The sequence below is a fragment of the Diabrotica undecimpunctata genome, chromosome 4, assembly GCF_040954645.1.
Source record: "Diabrotica undecimpunctata isolate CICGRU chromosome 4, icDiaUnde3, whole genome shotgun sequence".
Taxonomy (NCBI): Eukaryota; Metazoa; Arthropoda; class Insecta; order Coleoptera; family Chrysomelidae; genus Diabrotica; species Diabrotica undecimpunctata.
Window position 1 is genome coordinate 135,702,355 of NC_092806.1, and position 19,900 is coordinate 135,722,254.

The 19,900-nt window shown below is 33.3% G+C and overlaps 1 protein-coding gene across 1 annotated transcript in view; it reads left to right on the forward strand.

Moving 5' to 3' along the window:
• Positions 1 to 9,710, forward strand: part of LOC140438436 (uncharacterized) — a 59,117-nt gene extending 49,407 nt beyond the window's left edge. The window contains exons 2-5 of the mRNA XM_072528113.1: positions 135 to 469; positions 3,635 to 3,809; positions 9,118 to 9,380; positions 9,479 to 9,710. Of these exons, the coding sequence (XP_072384214.1) occupies positions 135 to 469; positions 3,635 to 3,809; positions 9,118 to 9,380; positions 9,479 to 9,638 (933 nt within the window). The 3' untranslated portion in view covers positions 9,639 to 9,710. The remainder of the gene's footprint in view (positions 1 to 134; positions 470 to 3,634; positions 3,810 to 9,117; positions 9,381 to 9,478) is intronic.
• The last annotated feature ends 10,190 nt before the right edge of the window (positions 9,711 to 19,900 follow it).

The window sequence follows — 19,900 nt, forward strand, 5'->3', positions numbered from 1 at the left end:
TAGATCAGGGTATTCGCACACGTAGAATATCGAAGACAAACGAGAATTTTAACAGAATTTCGTTTATTGTCTACTTATTTTACATAATAAGTAAAATATTTTCAATATAGTACTAATATATGATTATTTTTTAGGCAGTTATAAACTTATCAAATGCCCAATTCCCACCGAGGTTACAAATTCCGGGAGCCCTTCCAGTAGATAATTCCCGCTCCTTTCAACTCAGACAACAAAGGCTTAACGCTCAAGATTTCGTTCCAAAGCCACGAAGACCAAATCCTGCGCCAGCTCGGGAAATACGACCAGTTATAGAAGAAGAGCAAGATAATTATCCTTCGACACAACCACAATCGTCATTATCTAATTTTGATGCCGAAGTTAATAAATTAAGCATTCCTGCATTGGCTTCTGCTGTAAGACAAAGTGATTTAGAAGAGCCCAATTTAAGACCATCACCACTACCTTTCAGGTATATTAGTATATTATATATTATATAGTATATTATTATTTTGATTATTTAGAATTAGATTAGTTAGAAAATAGTTTCTGCAACGACACGACACAACCACCGATCAGCGTGACTTCGAGCTTATCTTGGAAATAATCGTAGTTTAGAGTGACTGATACACCTTTAGGCAGGTGTAAGGAGAGATCTTCTTTAACTCACTCGTAAACAGATATAACATCGTTCAAACCAAATGGGTTTATTGATTAAATTACATTACTCATTACATAATGGTTGATGAAGGGTCTGACACCCATTCAACGACAAACGCAGCTACAATAATAATAATAATCCCTTCATATGCGTTCTTCTATGCATCTTATTTATGTGTTATAGATACGCATATCAGTCTAGTCATTAGTTTTGATGAAACCGGAGAAAAAATTGGAGTGCGTATTTTAATAAAATCATTTATTTTTATAAGGTAAGATGGGGCAAGTGCGAACGAAAAAATTCATAGTTAATATTCATTTAACTACAAAAATTGCCTCTTTCAAATTAAGATTTTTTTAAACTTCTGTCGTATAATTGTGATTATTAACCGACCAATTAAAACTATTTAGATTACAAAAATACATTACCTACCAAATTTGCCTATACATTTTTTTTCGCAAGTACATGTTACGCACTTGCCCCACTGATCCGGGGTAAGAGCAGAATGTGCCATTATTTTTGCTAATAATAATAAGTGTTCCATACGGGGCTAGTGCAGAAATCCTACATATATGTAATTTTTATTCTTTATGCTTAACTTTAATAAAATATTAAGAAAAAAATGCTACGAAATATTTTTTAGGAGAGAGTCAAAACAATTTCAGATATTTTGACTGAAAAATATTTATTTAAAATAAAAACATAAACTAAACGTACCAGAATGAATAAATCCTGTTAACAGTAACAAAAAATAATAATAATTGGAAAAAATACTTATGCTATGCTGGAAGTTGACTGTGCTTCGACTGTGATTGGATTTTCATTATTTTTTGCTGATGTACTAGGCAAAGTTAAGTCAGGACCATCAAACCTAGCCACGTTACGGGTTTTTTGCCAACGTTGGAGAGCCACTGGGTCAAATAAATCTTGCTGAATAATATTCCCATTCAGCGGAACTATTCCTGCTTTAATAAAACCACTCACTAATATTTCGGGCCTGGTTTCCTGCCATATTTCTCCTATCATCTTGGAAAACATACTTTTTGTTACAGCGGCCCCCACATTTCTTCTCTGCCATTCAACAAGTTTAGCATCCCAACGGGTCTTCAGTGATTTAAATACACACAAATCTAAGGGCTGGAGTACATGACTGGTGTGAGGAGGGAGCTTAAGTATCGTAATATGGTTTTCAACAGCTATATTTATGACATCTGCTCCAAGATGACTCGCGTGTCCGTCGTAAATTACTAATACCGGTCGTTCTGAACCAATAAACTTTAAAAAACTGTTTTCAAAATAGTTTCTAAATACAGTTGTCTCCATCCACCCTTTAAGAGTGGCAGCGTAGGTCGTATGTAAAAACTCCGTGCCACGCGGAGCAGTCCACTGGTCCCAAACATGTTTACCTTTGAAGACAATAAGCGGAGGTGTTTTTTGGCACTTGCGCTGCAGCACATAAGAACAGTTGTATTTTCTTTGCCAGGCCCACTAATAGTTCTTGTGGATGGAGCTCCCCTTTGTCCGACAATTTTTGTTTTTGACGGATCTGTGCAAAACCTGCTTTCATCCAAGTTCCAAATTTGCGACGGGCGTTCTTGTAAACCAAGTTCTTCTATAACGTTTTCAAGTAAATCAAAATAGTTGTAGATCAGGAATGGGTCAAGGTTTTTTTTTCTAGCAAATTCAACACTCTGGGGTTTTTTAATAGAGAGGTTATGTCTACGCTTGAAATTAAGAAACCAATCTTCTCCTGGTTTACCATCTTTAAACTGTGTCTTAATGTTATTCTCTTTGACGAAGTCAGCTACAACCTGCAACACTTCTTTTCTAGAAAGGCCAAAACCCCATTTTTCCATAGTACGAAGGCCATTTGCTAGTTTTTCTTCTTCCTGTTGAGGAATGTTCTAAGTTCTTCCATAGCTGGAACTTTTTTGTCCTCTCCTACCTTTAAGGTGATTATGGAGAGTACTTCTTGGAATTGTGTACACTTTAGTAGCTCGGTATAAAGTCATTTGCCCAGATTTAATTGCCGACAGTACAATTTTTAAACTCTCTTTCGTATATCCTTTGCCCCTGCTACTTCTGCGAATGTAATTTCTCACCATGGTGGAACTAAAAGCATAAAGAAAAACTGTGTGAGATTTGGGGCAAGTGCGTAATATGTGCCGCTCTTACCCCACAATTTTATCCGCACTAGCCCCGACTTTAAAAATACGTGGGGCAAGAGCGGTACAACAATAAAAACTGTCAAAAAGTAAATATTTAAAAAATATATTATGTTTATCATAAACTATTGTGCCTAAGATACTTACCTACCAAAAATAATATAAAGATGTTCACAGATTCGGTAGATATAAATGGATTAATTTTTATCAGTCACCTTGCTCGAGAAGTTGCAAAACACAAGTAACACTACCGTACCTATAACATCAGTGAAACGTAATAAAGCAGCTCGCTGTTGTTAAAGACTGTTGTCACGGATATTAAAGATACCAAATAATAGATGGCAGCCCATATTTCAAAAGTGATAGGTTTTTATGATAATGTTCTGCACTTGCCCCGATAATGCACTTGCCCCATCTTACCTTAATAAAGGAATTGTTAAAAATTCCCAGTGCCCAAAAAAGAGAGGCACGTGTATACTTTAACAAAAGTATAACCTAAATGCTAAGTTCTAACTTAATCAATTGATAAACACCACATCCTCAGCTTTCTCCAGTCTATAAACAAGATTAATAAAAGTTAAATATTCTAGTATTTCTAATCATATACTATATTGATACAATTTTTATGTAGTGTTTTGTATAATACTTATTTCACCAGTGTCAATAATCTACGTAATCGACACACTTATTCAATACTAAAAAATTCTAAGTAGCTACAATATATAAATAAACATTCAAAAACAAAACAAAACTAATTTTAGGAAAATATCCTAAATATTTTAAAAATTTAATAAAACAAATATTTTTTTAGGCCAGAAAAACCGATACCCGTACTTAGAGACCAGATCAGGGAAAAACCGTCACAAGCTGCTCTTAGACCAGTTGCTCAAAGTAGACCCGCACCTCGACCGATTCGGCCTGTAGTCAGACAAGAAATAGATATTGATGATGAAGAAAATATTCCGAGACAACCTGTAAGGCAAAAGGTACTAATACTATTTTAATCTCACACAATTTACTTAGGTTGGTAGAAGATGTAAAATAACAGCTAAAACAATATTGTGGTTTAAAAATTATATGACTAGTGCAATCTGGATTTAGAGAATTTCATGGTAGTAGGAATGCTTCTGCATAATCCAGATTACACTAGTCATTGACTGACTGAAAAATTTTGAATTAAACATAAATATAGAAAGTGACATATATGTTCTTCATTTCGTCTATACCATCAAATTCTATCTGATGAGCTAATAAAATCGAAATACGTAGAATAGAATAACAGATTAACGAGGTGTGTTTCATTGACAACCAAAGGGCTTTTGATAGAGTCCAGCATGAAAAATTGTTGTACGAACTAAAGAAAATGAAGCCAAAGATCTTCGCATAATTTAAAACCAATATCGGAACCAAGAAGCAATTTTAAATATTCATACCACGCTACTAAAAACGTACGTTTACAAAGAGGTGTCTGACAAAGCTGTGTCATGTCTCTATGGCTCTTTAACTTCTACTTTAAATGCATATTCAAACAAGCACTAGACTGCACTAAAATTGGTATAAAAATAAACAATAAATATATTAACAATATCAGGCATGCAGACGATACTGTTCTAATAGCAGAAAAAATAGAAGAATTACAAAATATACTAGACAGAGTTAATATTGCAAGTAAAGCAATGGGAATGTCAATTAATCTTAAGAGAACTGCATTAAGGGTGATTAGCAAAACCGACGAAAATTGTCGCAATGCCCAAATAACACTCAATTAGAACAAATTGACAAATTCAGGTACTTAGGAGTAATACTAATTTATAAGTGGGATACAGATAAAGAAATAAAAACACGAAGACGAGTAGAATAGTCTAGGAATGTATACAATAAATGGAAGAAAATTATCTATAACCCAAAACTAAGTTTTTACATCCGAATTAGAGTTAATAAATGCTACGTTTGGTCAGTCCTTCTGTATGGAGTTGAAACCTGGACATTAAAATTAAATACCATAAGACTGCTAGAAGCCTTTGAAATGTGACTTTATCATAGAATACCCAGAATATCGTCCAAGGTTGTTTTCGCTAGTTTGTAGAGTATGTTGTTTCGGGATTTAAGTTCTACAACTGGAGTTATCAGATTTTATTAACGGAGATGGGAGTGTGATTCTGTGTTTCGCGAGGTATTTTGGATATAGCTTGAATAGTAACATTGTAACGAAATGGGCGGCCATTTCTTAAAGTATCAATGCCAGGTTTTAAGTATGTGTTTGTTTAAGTTCGTTCATGTTAATATGTTGGGTTGCGAGAGCAATGTCATCGGCATACATAAACTTTCTGGATGTAGTGATTGATGGGTCAGCTAGATAGAGGTAGTAGAGGCGCGAAAACTGATCCCTGAGGAAGACCGTTGCCTCGTATGTTTTATTTACTGAGTGTAGAGACCTTGTTAGACAGCATATTTTACATAGAGGCATTCGTTTTGCATTTGGTAGTTATTAGGAACTTGAATGCTGTCACATTATACATGATACGCACACATTTCCACGCTACCTGTGAGGTATTGTACTCGGAGCGTTTTTTACTCATAATTGTGCCGTTAGCCCTTGTTTCTGGTATTCAATTAATTTGTTATTAAACTGATCAAGTAATTTTTCACATATTTTATCATCTTCTTTAATGTCATAGTATGAAATAATATTATTTAGGATATTTTCAACGGTAATAATAAGTTATTTATTAGTTACATCATCAATAGTGAGTTCTTTTAATATTCTTAATGCTAAAGTGAGTTAAAGCATTTTATGAGCTCAAACTGCTCTCGCGTAAGTATGGCCATTAGCATTTTCTCCAAAGATTTGGATGCACAAACTTTAGCCAGTACTTTCTTTAAACCACTTCCTTGCATAATATAACCGATTGCTCCAAAAAATGACACAAGCAAATGAAATCCTCCTAGTCCTATTATAATCTTCGATACTCCAGATCCTTCAGGGACAGCAGATATAATCTCGCTAGCTTTCGCATACAGAGGTTGATCAAAAGTAATTATACATATTTTGTGGTTATAACGTTTAGCATTCTCTAAAGCACAAAGTTAAGTTGTGTATATTGTATTGTAATTACTTGCTGGTTGACGAGCAAATGACAAAAACGTAATTTTTTACTTAGAAAAATCTATAATAATACTTGTCACGTATTCAATGTAACCATTGCAACCATGTAGAGAGAAATTTTTGTATTTGACATAAAACCATGTCACCAACTTTTTTCAAAAAAAAAAAAAAACAATTGGTTCTGCAGTTTTCCAAGTTTTTAACCGCTTGTCTTTTTCATCCAAGTCTTTATCAGACCAGATTTGACTTAAAATATCTTGGTAATTGTCAATAAAACAAATAAATGTTAATTGTTCAGGCTTCTCTCTAATAATAATTCTACTGTAATACTTCAATTTCAATCGTATTTTTATAGTTCTGTCATCTAAAGCTACATCTTTATGTTTTAAGAAAGATTTATTTTGCATCAGCAGCGACTAAATCATATTCAAAATTAATACGTTCAAGAACAGCCTTTGAAACATCACCAGAACGATCTTTAGCTAATTTCACCAGGGATTCTTTGAATATTAGTGTAGTCACGTTACAATTTTTTTTTTCAAAGATGTTGTTAATGCTTTCATTTTCTCAATTTCTTTATAGGCTTCATTGCCATAAAATAAACTGTATTTTTTAAAACAAAAATTTGATTCACTTATTCGCGTTCTAGTACGAGGTTGACTTATTTTTGATGTAATATTATGTTCCTCCTAACGTTGTCTTTTCACTGTATCGATTAAAGTATCCCAAGTGTATGATTTTCTGCAGTCCACGTGTATTGCAACGAATTTTTAAGTTCTTAAATACTTAGTAAACTTATCACCTCTCGCGACACTAGCCTCGATTAAATTTGGCATTCCATACTCAACCACAACTGTTTTATTTTCAGTTAAAAGTTTATTGCAAATAAAGAAAAACTGAGATATTTTTTAAAGTTATAAAATAGCACAAATAACCTAAATGGTAGACGCTTGTAATAAGTACATATATTAACTTAAACTCAACTTTTGGCACTAAAAGAAATGTCGCCAAGGTAACCAATCAAGACAAAGATTGTTACTTTGGCCGGGAAACCACAGCGCTTGTTATTAACTGCGCCGTCATTGGCCTCTCGGCGGAAGTGTGCTGAAAATTCTCTAACACGATGTGTATAAAAGAGCAGCACATCTTCCGATCGGGATCCAGTCGTCATACACTCCTAGCCTTGTAAGACCTTGTTGGTTTGGTGTGCTACCAGGCTACTTTTGAGTTTTATTAATTAACCAATATCCTGCTATCGTCGAAGACGTCAGATTGAAGAATAGTTATCCAATAATGGTTATCCAATTTAGAAGTTAAATCATCAAGTACAAGAACCGGCTTGTCGACTACAAACTCTTCCTGACAGTAGAACACGACTTTCTGAAATAGAAAAGACATTGGTCTTAGAACTATTTCAAATCGTGTCGAACTGAGCACAGCGTTATTTGGGCCTGTCACGGTAAAGAGCGAATAAAAGTCCCGACGGGGACTTGTAATTGCTTTTCCGATCAGGTTGAGCTGCAATAACATTTCGTCTCCAAAACCTTATGCAAATAGTAACTATAAGAATTACTGTTAACAAAAGGTAGCTATACGAAGCGACTGGCAGCAGGAAGAGTCGACATTGCCGGCATTCTTGTACCTCTCTCGAGGAGAGGGAACGCGGCTACACGAGGTGAGAAGGCCGACATCTCTGTGGAACTTGAGGTATACACCACGCATCAGAATTCTAACACATATTAAGTCATTGTAAGAATATTTTGTCTGTAAGAAAGCTCGAACTGTTAGAGAATTCTGATTGCCGGTGTCCCCTCACCTACCACAAAGGCTCGGCGGAACTTCTTGCCCGTAGAGGCCGGTATCTCAATTTATCTCCTTATAACGAAGATGGACTCTCGAAACTTGAGATCCTCTTCGAGAGTGGCGGTCGTAGATCGTCCAGAAACCCCTGAAAACCAAGAGGACGCCACGGCCGTACGACAGAAACAGGTATTATATATGAACGAGACCTACGGACAATGGAATAGCCAGATGCTTTTCTAAGCCACGTGGGTAGAGGGAATTCAGTTAGGGACTGACTATCTTTTGAATAAATAGTTTTAGAATAGTATAATATGTATAAATAGAAGAGACACAAAATGGTATTTATACTTGTTCTAAGTGCCTTATATGTATATATACGTGGCTTATATGTGCATTGTGAATATCATGTATAATGTGACTCTTAGAATCGCGATAGTCCAGAAACGATAACGCTTAGGAACAAAATCATAAACATAATTTTTGAAGAGAATTTTAAGATCAACAACTTTATTTAAAGGTTTATTTTTGATAAAACTTACCGTTCTCGAGAAAAATCCAAAAAACCTCAAATTTTGACCTTTGTCCCCAAATAACTTTTAAAACTTTATTTGTAATGGTAAAGCCTAGCTCTATACCAATATTTGGCTTTCCGTAAATTTTTGTTATTTGATCACTATTTTTATGTCTAAATTGAACGGATTATAGATGTAGGAACTAGATGTAGGAAAAGTCGCAGCTTTATTTTACTTGGGGTATTTCTTTATTTTCATATTTCTTTCCTATTTATTATAATAATGTCTGTAATTATTTTATTAATATATTTACCTGTACCAGCTATTTTGTTATTTTTTTCTATCCTTCTTTATTTTTGTTGGCAAGTTTGGTAGTTCCCACTTACTTTAATCCCGATTTCTTAGGCTACTCCTTTTGATTTTTAAATTTTATTTTGTATTTGGGTATTTATTCGTTTGCTGCAAACTCTAGAACTCATCCTCTAGTTGCTTAAATACACCCTAGTTTGTTTCAACTTTTTTTTCTTTCGTTTCCAACGAGGAATACATAAGGTCTATTGTGGAGTGGATTTAGCGGATTTACTTTTCTTAGCAGTTGATTTGTCTTCTAAAGACATTTTTTCTAATTACACTCTTTCCAAATAAGAGATCTTAAGTTGAAAGACTAATAATTGATAGCTTTGTCTCTGAGTGTACAAGCCTACGATTTCATGACACCTTCACACTATAATTAGGACTACGTCCTACTAGAAATTATAAAATGGAGTAATAAAATTTTAAGGGAAAATGAAGTAAACTAATAAGAGGGAAGAAAAAAAGTAAAATAAAAAATTAATTACCACATTAACTAACAAAGATTTTAATTTATTACAGCCCAGACCTCAACCAGCAGCCCAACAGTACAGACCTGCTCCAGCTCTCAGACCAGCACCACGACCGCAATACGATGACGATGAACAAAATAGGAGGAAGAAACCTGTTGTTCAAATTTTAAGAAAATACAGAACGGATAATCCCGATGGAAGTATTACTTGGGGTTTTGAAAACGAAGACGGAACATTTAAGGAAGAAACCTTGGGTATTGACTGTGTTATTAAGGGAAAATATGGATATGTCGATCCCGAAGGAACTAAAAGGTGCGTAAATATTTATGATAAATTCTGGTTATAACGTATAAAACCAGTTACACTTTTTTTGTAATAATTCTTATATTGACCAATGTTTAAATTTTTAGGGAATTTGAGTATGAAGCTGGTAACAAATGTGACCCAAGAGATGCAGAACTAGATGAACTAGACGATGAAGATTTACCCCAGCAAGCTCCAAAACCTTTACCCAAAAAACCAATTGGTAAACCTCAATTCCAATATAGGCCTCAACTAGCACCAAATTAAGTTATTAAGAACAATGCCATCTTTATTTAATGTTTTTATATTTTTGTTAATAAAAGTTTTAAAGTAGGGAAATGGTTCTTTTATTAAAAACCATATGGGTTGAGTGAATAAAAGTTGAATGAATTATAAATAAGAAAGACAAATAGTGCAAGAGTCAACTAGAATTAATTATAGAGAATATGGGGAATAACAATTACGCTAAGATACTCAATGCTTTAGATATTTTTAATGATTATTTTTCTGATGTAAGGTGTACGCTTGCTAAAAATATTAAAATATCCTCTTCTCTTGGTCCTCCAAAAACTATATGTCATAGTACCGCACATTTTTGTGTTATCGGACGATGAAAGCATTTGTTAAATCTAAATTTTAAGATATGGTGATTATGCAAAGAACAAACAAAAATTGCTGTGCGTCCTCTAAATAGGAAGCGAATTTACTATGGCGAATTTCACCACCTCTATAAAGACCTTAGAAAAAATTCTCAGCAGTTTTTGAATACATAAGAAAGAGATCAAATACGTTTGATTATATTTTAAACAAATTTGAAGGAAAAATAAATGTCACTTGGAAAAATTGCCATGTCCAACCCATACCAGCTAAAAAAGACTTATGTTAACATTACGGTAAGTTAAAAAAAGTTGTAATAACCATTTTATTGAAAAAAATGTAATACAAATTAGTGTAAAAGGTACATGTCATCAAAAATATTTGGTATACTTGGGTACTGAAAAGGCAAGTTTTCTGACGGAGCAAGTTGGTTCACGCATAAACACATAACTAATTGATTTGTCCTAATTTGTCCATCTCTAGAATAATCACTGTGCGAAGTGCGAAGATCAGAAAATACTAAGCTCAATTTACGTAGGCGAGGCATTGGTATAATTACGACAATGCTTGTATTTACTTTGCTTCAGCGAGGCTTTGGTTAAGGGTAGGAGCGGTGCGATGTGCTGTGCGCCGTTGAGGCTGTCACTTTATACTGTTGTACGCTGAGTCATAGGTACATTAGCAGAGAACAATCGAACACAGAGAAGCGACAGTCCTTTGAAGTTACTTGGCCAAGCCGCCAATGACAGCTAACAACCAGAAAATTAATAGTCAGTGGGCATATCACACAATATAAATTCTTAAGAGCGTAGGCGCAAAATTTCGGGCCAATGTTTTTTAAATGCATTCATTTTTTTCGAATCCTGAAAAGTATTTTTGAAAAATTTAAACGCAGAATGAAAGACTACATTATTACTGAGGGCCGAAAGTCCCTTAGAATAAACAAAAAGTTTTTTTAATGAGATATTTGAAATTAAAAATCACACTTAATTTTCTCTTTTTTTTTCACCCCTGTAACTTATTAAAATAAACATTATAGAAGTTTTCGGGGACTTTTGGCCCTCAGTAATAATGTGGTCTTTCATTCTGCATTTAAATTTTTCAAAAATACTTATTAGTTTTTTCCGGATTCGAAAAAAATGAATACATTTAAAAAACATTTGCCCGAAATTTTGCGCCTACGCTCTTAAATCAAATATTCTAGTGTATAAAACCATCTATATATTTTTATTTCCTAAAAATACTATATTCGTATTGTTGTCTTCGAGCGCGCTGACACCCGGCCACCATCTGTTGATTTTTTGACCTGAGCCTTCGGAGACTTGCGTCTTTCAATAAAAGAAATAGCACTGACACCAAATTTAATGTTTTCATTTTGAACTATCCCTTGGCAGACCAAAGTTTATTTTTTATAGCTCGGACAGACACGTCGGCGTCGGCTTACTGTTCGAAAGTCAAACCAATACTATTATGTAATAACTAATAATAATTACAAAGCAATAGTAATTACCTGTTATTATTCTTAGGAAATCTAAATAAACTTATTCCTTTTCCTGTCACAGATGAACATCCGCGAATCGCACAAATATATCCAGACATTTTAAATATAAATTAAACTTTTAACTATAAACTATAACTATAAACTATAACTATAAACTTTTAACTATAAATAAATTATATAAATGGTCAAATGCACTTGTTGTGTCGAGTATTTACCATAGACGCCTACGGACTATCGAAAACAACCAGAATTAAAGAATAAGCAGGTGTTTTTGACAGTTAAACAACCAGAATCGGGCATGCGTATACAAAAATGGTACACGCTTTTGGACCGTTGCGTCGCTTCTATGTGTGTTCGGTTATTCTATGACATTAGTTCGTTAGATTATGCCTAATTCCATTTTTAGAAACATTTTTAAAATGGATTTTAATGACACGATTTGTTACATAAAATAACTATTCGGGACTTATATGGTGCATAAGCTAATTATTTTTACGACTTTATCAAAATAAAAGCTAATAATAATAAAACACACAACTTTTTCATTTCTATAGCAAAAGAAAACAAATGAAACAATGATAACATGCTTTATTTGGTTGACTGTACCAGACTACCGACATTACAAACATTGGTAAACGAAATTACACAGTTTTTAGTTTCATTATGACACAATATTATTGGGGTGCTGATCTCTAATGTTAACACAGTGGTGTGTGTGGTTTTTGAACTTGCTAAAAGTCAAAGCATATTTTTACTCATAAAATTTAAAAATTTAAAAAACCGTACAATCTGTTTGTTGCAAACAAAAACTTTATTACAATCCAATTACTTATTAATGAAAAAGGTTAACGTAAATTATGTCTTTGTTGTGATAATGAAAATCAATTTTAACAGTCCTGATATGTTTCGTATTTCTGCAAAATTTTATTCTTTGACTAATACGGCTGCGATAATTATTAAACTAAATGTTAAAAAACAAAAATTTTATACAAATATTGTGTTTAGGACACTTTAAATAGATTTTGTTTTTTAACTAAATGTTAAAAAACAAAAATGTTATACAAATATTGTGTTTAGGACACTTTAAATAGGCACTAAAAAGCAATCTAAAAAATACGAACAATAGCTTCAAAACAAGATTAAAACATAATGGGCTTAAACTAAAAAAGGACGAGAAGTGAATTTATTATGATGTAAAACCTTTGTTTTATAACGTTTTTCACTTAAAAATCTTGGTGGCGTACGTTCTCTTATTTCGCTTATTTGATTCTTTTATTCCTTCCTTGTTACATACTTACAGTCCATCTAATTTACAAACCGTTGCACGTCATTATCTACGTCAGAGATCGAAGTTGACATAGTTGCCAAAGTATAAAAAAATCCTGAATCCATTTTAAATCAAATAGGTCACATAATTATTATTATACTCTTTACAGCGACTATTTAAATTCTTACGTGACATTTTTGAAATAAAACACACTAATTTTGTTCTAAAAAGAACAGATTTTATTAAATAGGTAAAAATATAAAACAAGAGGTATTCACTTTAAAATTTAAAATAATAAAGTACAAAAAGTGTCAACACCGCAACTGTCAAATAAGTGTGACCAATTTATGCCAAAATTTCACCTTCGTTCGATTACAGTTACAGTGTGTTCCGAACAAATGTTCTTCATAATAACGCTTTCTAATGCATTTATACAAATTAAATGAAACATATTGTTGTCTATTTCTTTAAGTTAACATTAATAGAAATCTTTAAATATTAGTTCTACGCGTATATAATAAAATATGTCTAGTGGCTGTAATCCCAGTGTACTCGGCAAAATGATTCTAAAAAAGAACACACCTACCGCTTAAATATTTCCTGTTGGTATCCATGTGACGTCACGGGCTATGACACCGATGACGTGCAACGGTATGTAAATTAGATGAAGTATATACCGCTTATGGTTCGCGCTTTTATTGCTCTATGTTTTGCTTTTCATCTATCTTTAAAGCCCTTTTTTTTTTGTTTATTATTTTAGATTCCAATATTTTTCTCATGGCTTTTCTTTCAAAACTATCTGAGACTTACTTTAACTGAGTCATATAGACCTGTTCTATCAACTGTAAAAACTGCAACATGCTAAATTTCTATAAAATAAAAAAGGATATACACCACAAAACCAGTGTTTTCGAAAACAAGACGAACAATTGGCCTTAACGAACAAACAAAATTGTAAAGAAGTAGTCAGATATTTTGAACAACTATTAGTTTGCCCAAAACCAAAAGATCGTTTTCAGAAAATTCAGTCAGACAGAAAATATAGAAGAAAAATCGCCCCCCTCCGACACCCAATATCCAAAGAAGAAATATAATCAGACATACTAAATAATAAACCAACAGGATATTTGTCGAATTCTTGAAACATTTAGGACCAAAATCACTAGAAAAAATAATCAAAATCATATATGAAATATGATTATGCTTATTTTAAATAGAGAATAGAAAAAATTCCAGATGACAGAAAAACTGCCTTGATTCACCCACTCCACAAAAAAGGTGAAAAAACAGACGTCAATAACTATACGAACTTCTCTTTTAGCCCGAAATAGACCAAATAGTTATGACACAGAACAAATTTTTATCTTAAAAACAATAATTAAAATAAGAGAATTAAGATGCACATCTATAATATGCACATTCGTTGATTTGATCGATCGAAAATCACTTTTGTCAAACAATAAAAAATACAAAATCTAAGGTAAAATTGGAGTAAAAAGTGTTGGACAACATCATGAAAGAATGGAAAAATAAACTACGTGAAGAAAACCAATTACACTTGGTACCACTAAAACTAACCTTCACATACCTCACACATCATTATTCAAATAATTTGGCACGTTGTTCTTGAAGATGTTTGAGCAATATCTAAACATTTCAATAGCAATTCTCTTTTTAATGTCGATCAAAAGTTCTTTATCTCTTCCCATTTCTTTCGTGATATGATCTGACCATGATATTTTTAAAACTCTCCGTTAAAGGTACATTTGAAAATCTTTCAGCTTTTTTATTACCTCAACAGTAACAGCCCAAGCTTCGGCGCCATAAGGAAGAATAGAGTGGATATTGTATTTTGCTACTCGATATCGAATTTAAAGATTGAGTCTTTGGTTACTAACAAATTTCCTCATTTTCAGAAAGGCCGTTGATCAAATTTCTAATTACTGATTTAGATCTTCAGTAATTCAGACTCCTAAGTGTTTTATTTAGTCTACTTGTTTAATATCTTCATTCTTTGTGTCTTTGCTATGACTTTACCCCTCTTACTCATCACGATGGTGTTTGTCTCCTTTATCTTTATTATTAAACTAAACTGTTTTCCAGTAACGCAAATTGTGTTAGTAGCATATACAGGTCTTTCTCATTTTCAGCGGTAATGACTGTATCGGCGGCATAACAAATGTTATTTAGAGTTTCTTTATTTATCATGATCCCTTCTTCTTATTCTTCTTCTTTCTCTTTATAAGCAATTCTGCTTGTTCATTGGTGGATTAATACCTCTATGAAAGGTTGTCACTCCATCTTTTGCGCGATCGTCCGATACTTCTGCCGATTGGTGACTTATCTCTTGCTATTTTTACGACACGGGTCTCCTCCATTCTGCTTATAAGGTTATTCCATTCTTTTTTTCTATTTTGTATCTATTCATTTATACAATTTATGTTACATTTTCTTCTAATGTCTTCACTTCTCTTTCGATGTCTCAGCGTATTTCCTGTAATTCTTCTCAGCACTCTCATCTCTGCAGTTTCCAGTAGCCTTTGCATTGTGGCTGTGTTGGGTCTTGTCTCCAAGGCATATATCATTATTAGTCTTACACTGGCTTTATAAATTCTTGAACTCATCTCAGTGTAAATGTGTCTGTTTCGCCATATAGTGTTATTAAGACATCCTGCCAGTCTATTTGCTTTTTGTACTTGATCTCTCACTTCTTTATCCAGGTCTCCATAGCCAGACAGTTAATTCGCTGGTATTTTATTTCTATAACTTGTTCAGTACTGATTTCAATTCCTCAATACTCAAATACTCAATTCCTATTTTACATCTAGTTGGTTCTTTGCTGACTACTATTGTTTTAGTTTTCTGAGACAAAATTGCCATATTCAATTCTTTTGTTCTTATGTTTAATATATGGACCAGTCTTTGCAGACTATCTTCATCTTGGGCTATCAATATTGCGTCGTTTGCGTAACAGAGTATTTTTATTTCTTTGTTTCCCATTTTGTATCCTCTTCCTTTGGTAACGGTTTTGATGATTTTATCCATGATCAAATTGAAGAACATGGGGCTTAATGAATCCCCTTGTTTATTTAGCTGCCTATTTCCAAAGGTATGATCCCATCTGTATAGTTTTTAAGTGATTGTGTTCTCCAATATCTCTTCGGAGTGCACGTACTCAATGACATTAGTAGGATTACACCCAGAAGAAATAATTTCTTGAACTTAATTTCATAGCATCATGGTAGATTTACATAAAAAATGAAACGATAACGTTAGCAAGAATTTTTATTAACATGTGATCCAAATAAAAAAAATATGTGTTTGGCGACACCGTAGCTGAATGTAGCCCAATCTCTAGGCATTGACAAAATGAAATGATCGATGCCTGCTTGTGGCGTCTAGTTCCAAGCATTATAGCAACTTGAATTTTATAGATTAGTTGTGCCAGATATTTTTTTTGTATAAATGGAAAACAATTTTAAACAATAAAGTCCCAACTTAGTTGAAAGTAGGCTTAGACGAACGAATCCCACTAAACGTGCTCGTGGAGGTAATAGGTAAACAGATAAGCCTTTTTTGTAGTTTCTAATACAGTATAATTAAAGAAATCATTTTTTTTGGTTAATAATTATTTAAAATGCTCTTGCAATTACCGACAAGACTCCTGACTTAAACATACTTTAAAATCTTCTATCAAACCGTAATAAAAAAATTGTGATAAAGAAATAGATAATTAAAATAATTTTGTTGAAAATTGCAGGGATTTGTGTGTTTTTTATCAGTGTGTTCATGTAATTGAAAAGACTTTTCAATTACAAGGAAAGTATTTGTAGGCTTTTTGGAAGTCCTGGCTAACACGGACTGAAAATAACCTTTTATATATGCATAATAAAATTTTAACATTTTAATATCTGTATCACAAAAAAAAACAAGTGTAGCAATAAAATTAGGATTGGATATACACCACACAAAATGTACAATGACGTTAATAGTAATGATAAACATATTAAGTCATAAATCTAAACAAATTTGGATCTCAAATAAACTCCTACAGACTAACAGAAAAAAGTCAGGGACGTATAAGTTAAATCAAGCACTTCTCAAGCAAGCTTTTTAATACAGGTCCTCGTTTTAGAGTTCTTGGACTACAAAGTTTAAATTTACCATTCACGTTTTAATCTTTAATTTTAATTTGGTTAATTTTGTTTGTACTAAAAATTTATTTATATGGAGATTTGTTTATAGACTAGTTATTACATACTACATGTGATTGGCTGAGTGACTAAGAGTCAAAGAAAAAAAATGTACGTTTTTAGGTGTAAAAAATCTACAACAGTGCCTAGAAGCCCAAAATCTAGTAGCAGTAATCGTTAACGATTCAAAATTTTTGCAGAAATATCAGATCCTCTATGAAAATATAAAAAATCAGGTCTTTTGTTAATATTCATTATCTATGTCTCTACAAGTCTGCGTAGATACTAGCCTCAAGAATTTTTTCTGCAGTCGTCCCTATCTATCGTCTTTCTCCATCATGCACGTATTTCCATATTTCCCATGCCATCATCGATGTTATCAAGGAACTTTGATCTGGACCTTCCTCTTTTTCTCGGACCAATGAGTCTATCAACGAGCGTTATATATATATATATATATATATATATATATATATATATATATATATATATATATCCCACACCCCATTATCATTCACCGCTCCATAGATTCGCCTTAGTAATTTTCTTTAGAAAAATTGTAATATGTTTTAATTACTTTTTGTTAGAATCTAGATGTTAAGCCAAATAGCTATGATGATTGCCGACCTCCGCCGCGGAGATGGCACTTGAAGAAGATGTTAAGACTGGGCGTATTATTGTTTGGTATTTCACGGTATAGGTATTTTGTGTAACAAGTGGCCGTAGGATTTGTGGTTACATGCTTATATTCATGTATTTCGTTTTGTTGGTGTTTATAATCAAACCCATTTTGTAGCTGATTATTTAAGTGCTACGTCCGTATCTTGTACAGCGTTTTCCGTTCTTCAGAGTTCTTCCAGAGCCGGATTACATAGTATACAGGAGAGAGGGTCTCCATGGAGCCCGTTATTTGGTTTAAGAGATTCAGACAGTTTCCCCTAGATTCGCACTCTACATTCAACTGTTTGTTGTTTCGCTAAATTTATTAACTAATTTGATACTCCTAGCTCTTTTACTGTTTTGGATATTTTTCTTCTATTTATAGAGTCGTAGGCTGCCTTGTAGTTTATAAATATGTGATGTGTATCTGTAGGGGATGTAAGTTAAAGATTATTTGAATTTCACGTTGTGTAATAATACAAAAACAAATTACTTAAACTAAACTGTAGGTATTGAAGAAAAAAGGCACATGTAAAATATTTTGTAAACGATAAGTTTAAAAGTAGAGTCCTTATCGTAACGTTGATGTGATGAGACTGTTTGGTTCGACCGTCTTCTGTCCGCAACTATCTGTAGCCCCTCTCGAGGGGTGTAAGATGAAGGTCGGGTAAAAATTAACTGAAAGTATATTATACGGGGTTGATCGAAAGTTTTAACAGTATCTATACCGTATTCCAGAGATTTCTTTTCTGAAGTTTGTTTCAGGATTGCACTGATGAATTGTCAATTTTCCACCTATGAACCCAGGCTCGTATTTTCCTACTGTCCGTTCTCCATATGGTGCCATACGGTGACATAGTCTTGTGGAAAATATTTTTTACACTGCATTTAGAAGTATAAGTCCTCTGCGGTTAAAGCATTCAAAGATATCTTCTTTTTTGTACATGGTGCAAAGAGTATTTCAATATTCCAATCACTTGGGAGGAATTTATGTGTTCATATTTCTTTTACGAGCTGCAGTATTGCCACTATGGTATCGTATCCACCTTAGTTATATAGTTCAGCTGATAGAGTTTCTATTCCGGGTGATTTGTTTTTGGCTAGCTTTTTAACTGCGTCGTTAACTTAAGAATGGTTCTTCTTCTTCCATCCTCTATATTAGGTACCTGGTTAAAGTATTTTACCCATCTATTCAATATATATTTTCTTGTTCTCAATAGGTCGAGATTTTAACTTCTGCATTGGCTGGTGGTTGCCTTGAGTTCTTTTCTGTTGATGTTAACTTTCTTATAGAATGCTCTGAAGTCTCTCCTTTTGTTAAGGTTTTCCATATATTTAAGATCCTTATTTAAGTGGTTACGTTTTTTTCTTTTATGTATCCTCTTTATCTGGTAAATCTCCATAGTTGTTCTAGTTCGGCGGGTAAGCATCTTTCTTTAGGTTTTTTTTTCTTTTGTTGGATTCATCATCAAACCAATGATTTTTACGGGTACAATTTTCTGTTCATATTTGATCTTTTGCTGCTACTTCAATATCTTTCTTTATTCTGGTCCAGTAGGAGTCTATATCTTTTTAGCCTTATTCATTAAAATTTTAATTCATTAGTTTATTGGTAATATTTTTCGAGCAATGTTCTGCAATTTTTGCATCTCTTGGCTTTTGTACATTCCATTTCTTTCTATCCTTTATGGTTCTGTGGGTCTTGTTGCCATTTCTTGGATATCGTTTAATGTCGTCCATCCAGTATGTTGGTGGTTGTCCTCTACTGCGTTTGTCTTCTCTTGGGCGCATGTCAATTAGTTTCCTGGTCCATCTTGAGTCTTTTAGTTATGCTATGTGACCTGCCCAATTCCATTTCAGCTTGGCTATACGTTCGACGACATCAGTGGTACATGTTCTTTTCCTTAGGTCTTGGTTCCTTATTTTGTCTTTTTTTGTCACGCTGAGAATCAACCTTTCCATGCACCTTTGTGCCACTCGCATTTTTAGTGTTGTTGTTTTTGTGAGAGTGAGAGTTTCTGCTTCGTATGTCATAATACGAAGAACGCATTGGTCAAATGTCTTCCATTTCATAGCTATCGGGATGTTGCTTTTAAAGATGTCTCTTAGTAAACCATACGCCGCCCAAGCAAGTGTTATTCGTTGTTGAAATTCGCAGATCCAATTATACTTGCTTATTCCGAACAAAATCTGCATGGAAATAGAAGGGTATAAAACCAAAACTGAGACCAGAGACATGTTTAAAAAAATAAAGCAGATAACACGTTCCTTTACACCAAACTACCTTGCTATCAAAGATGATAACGGAACT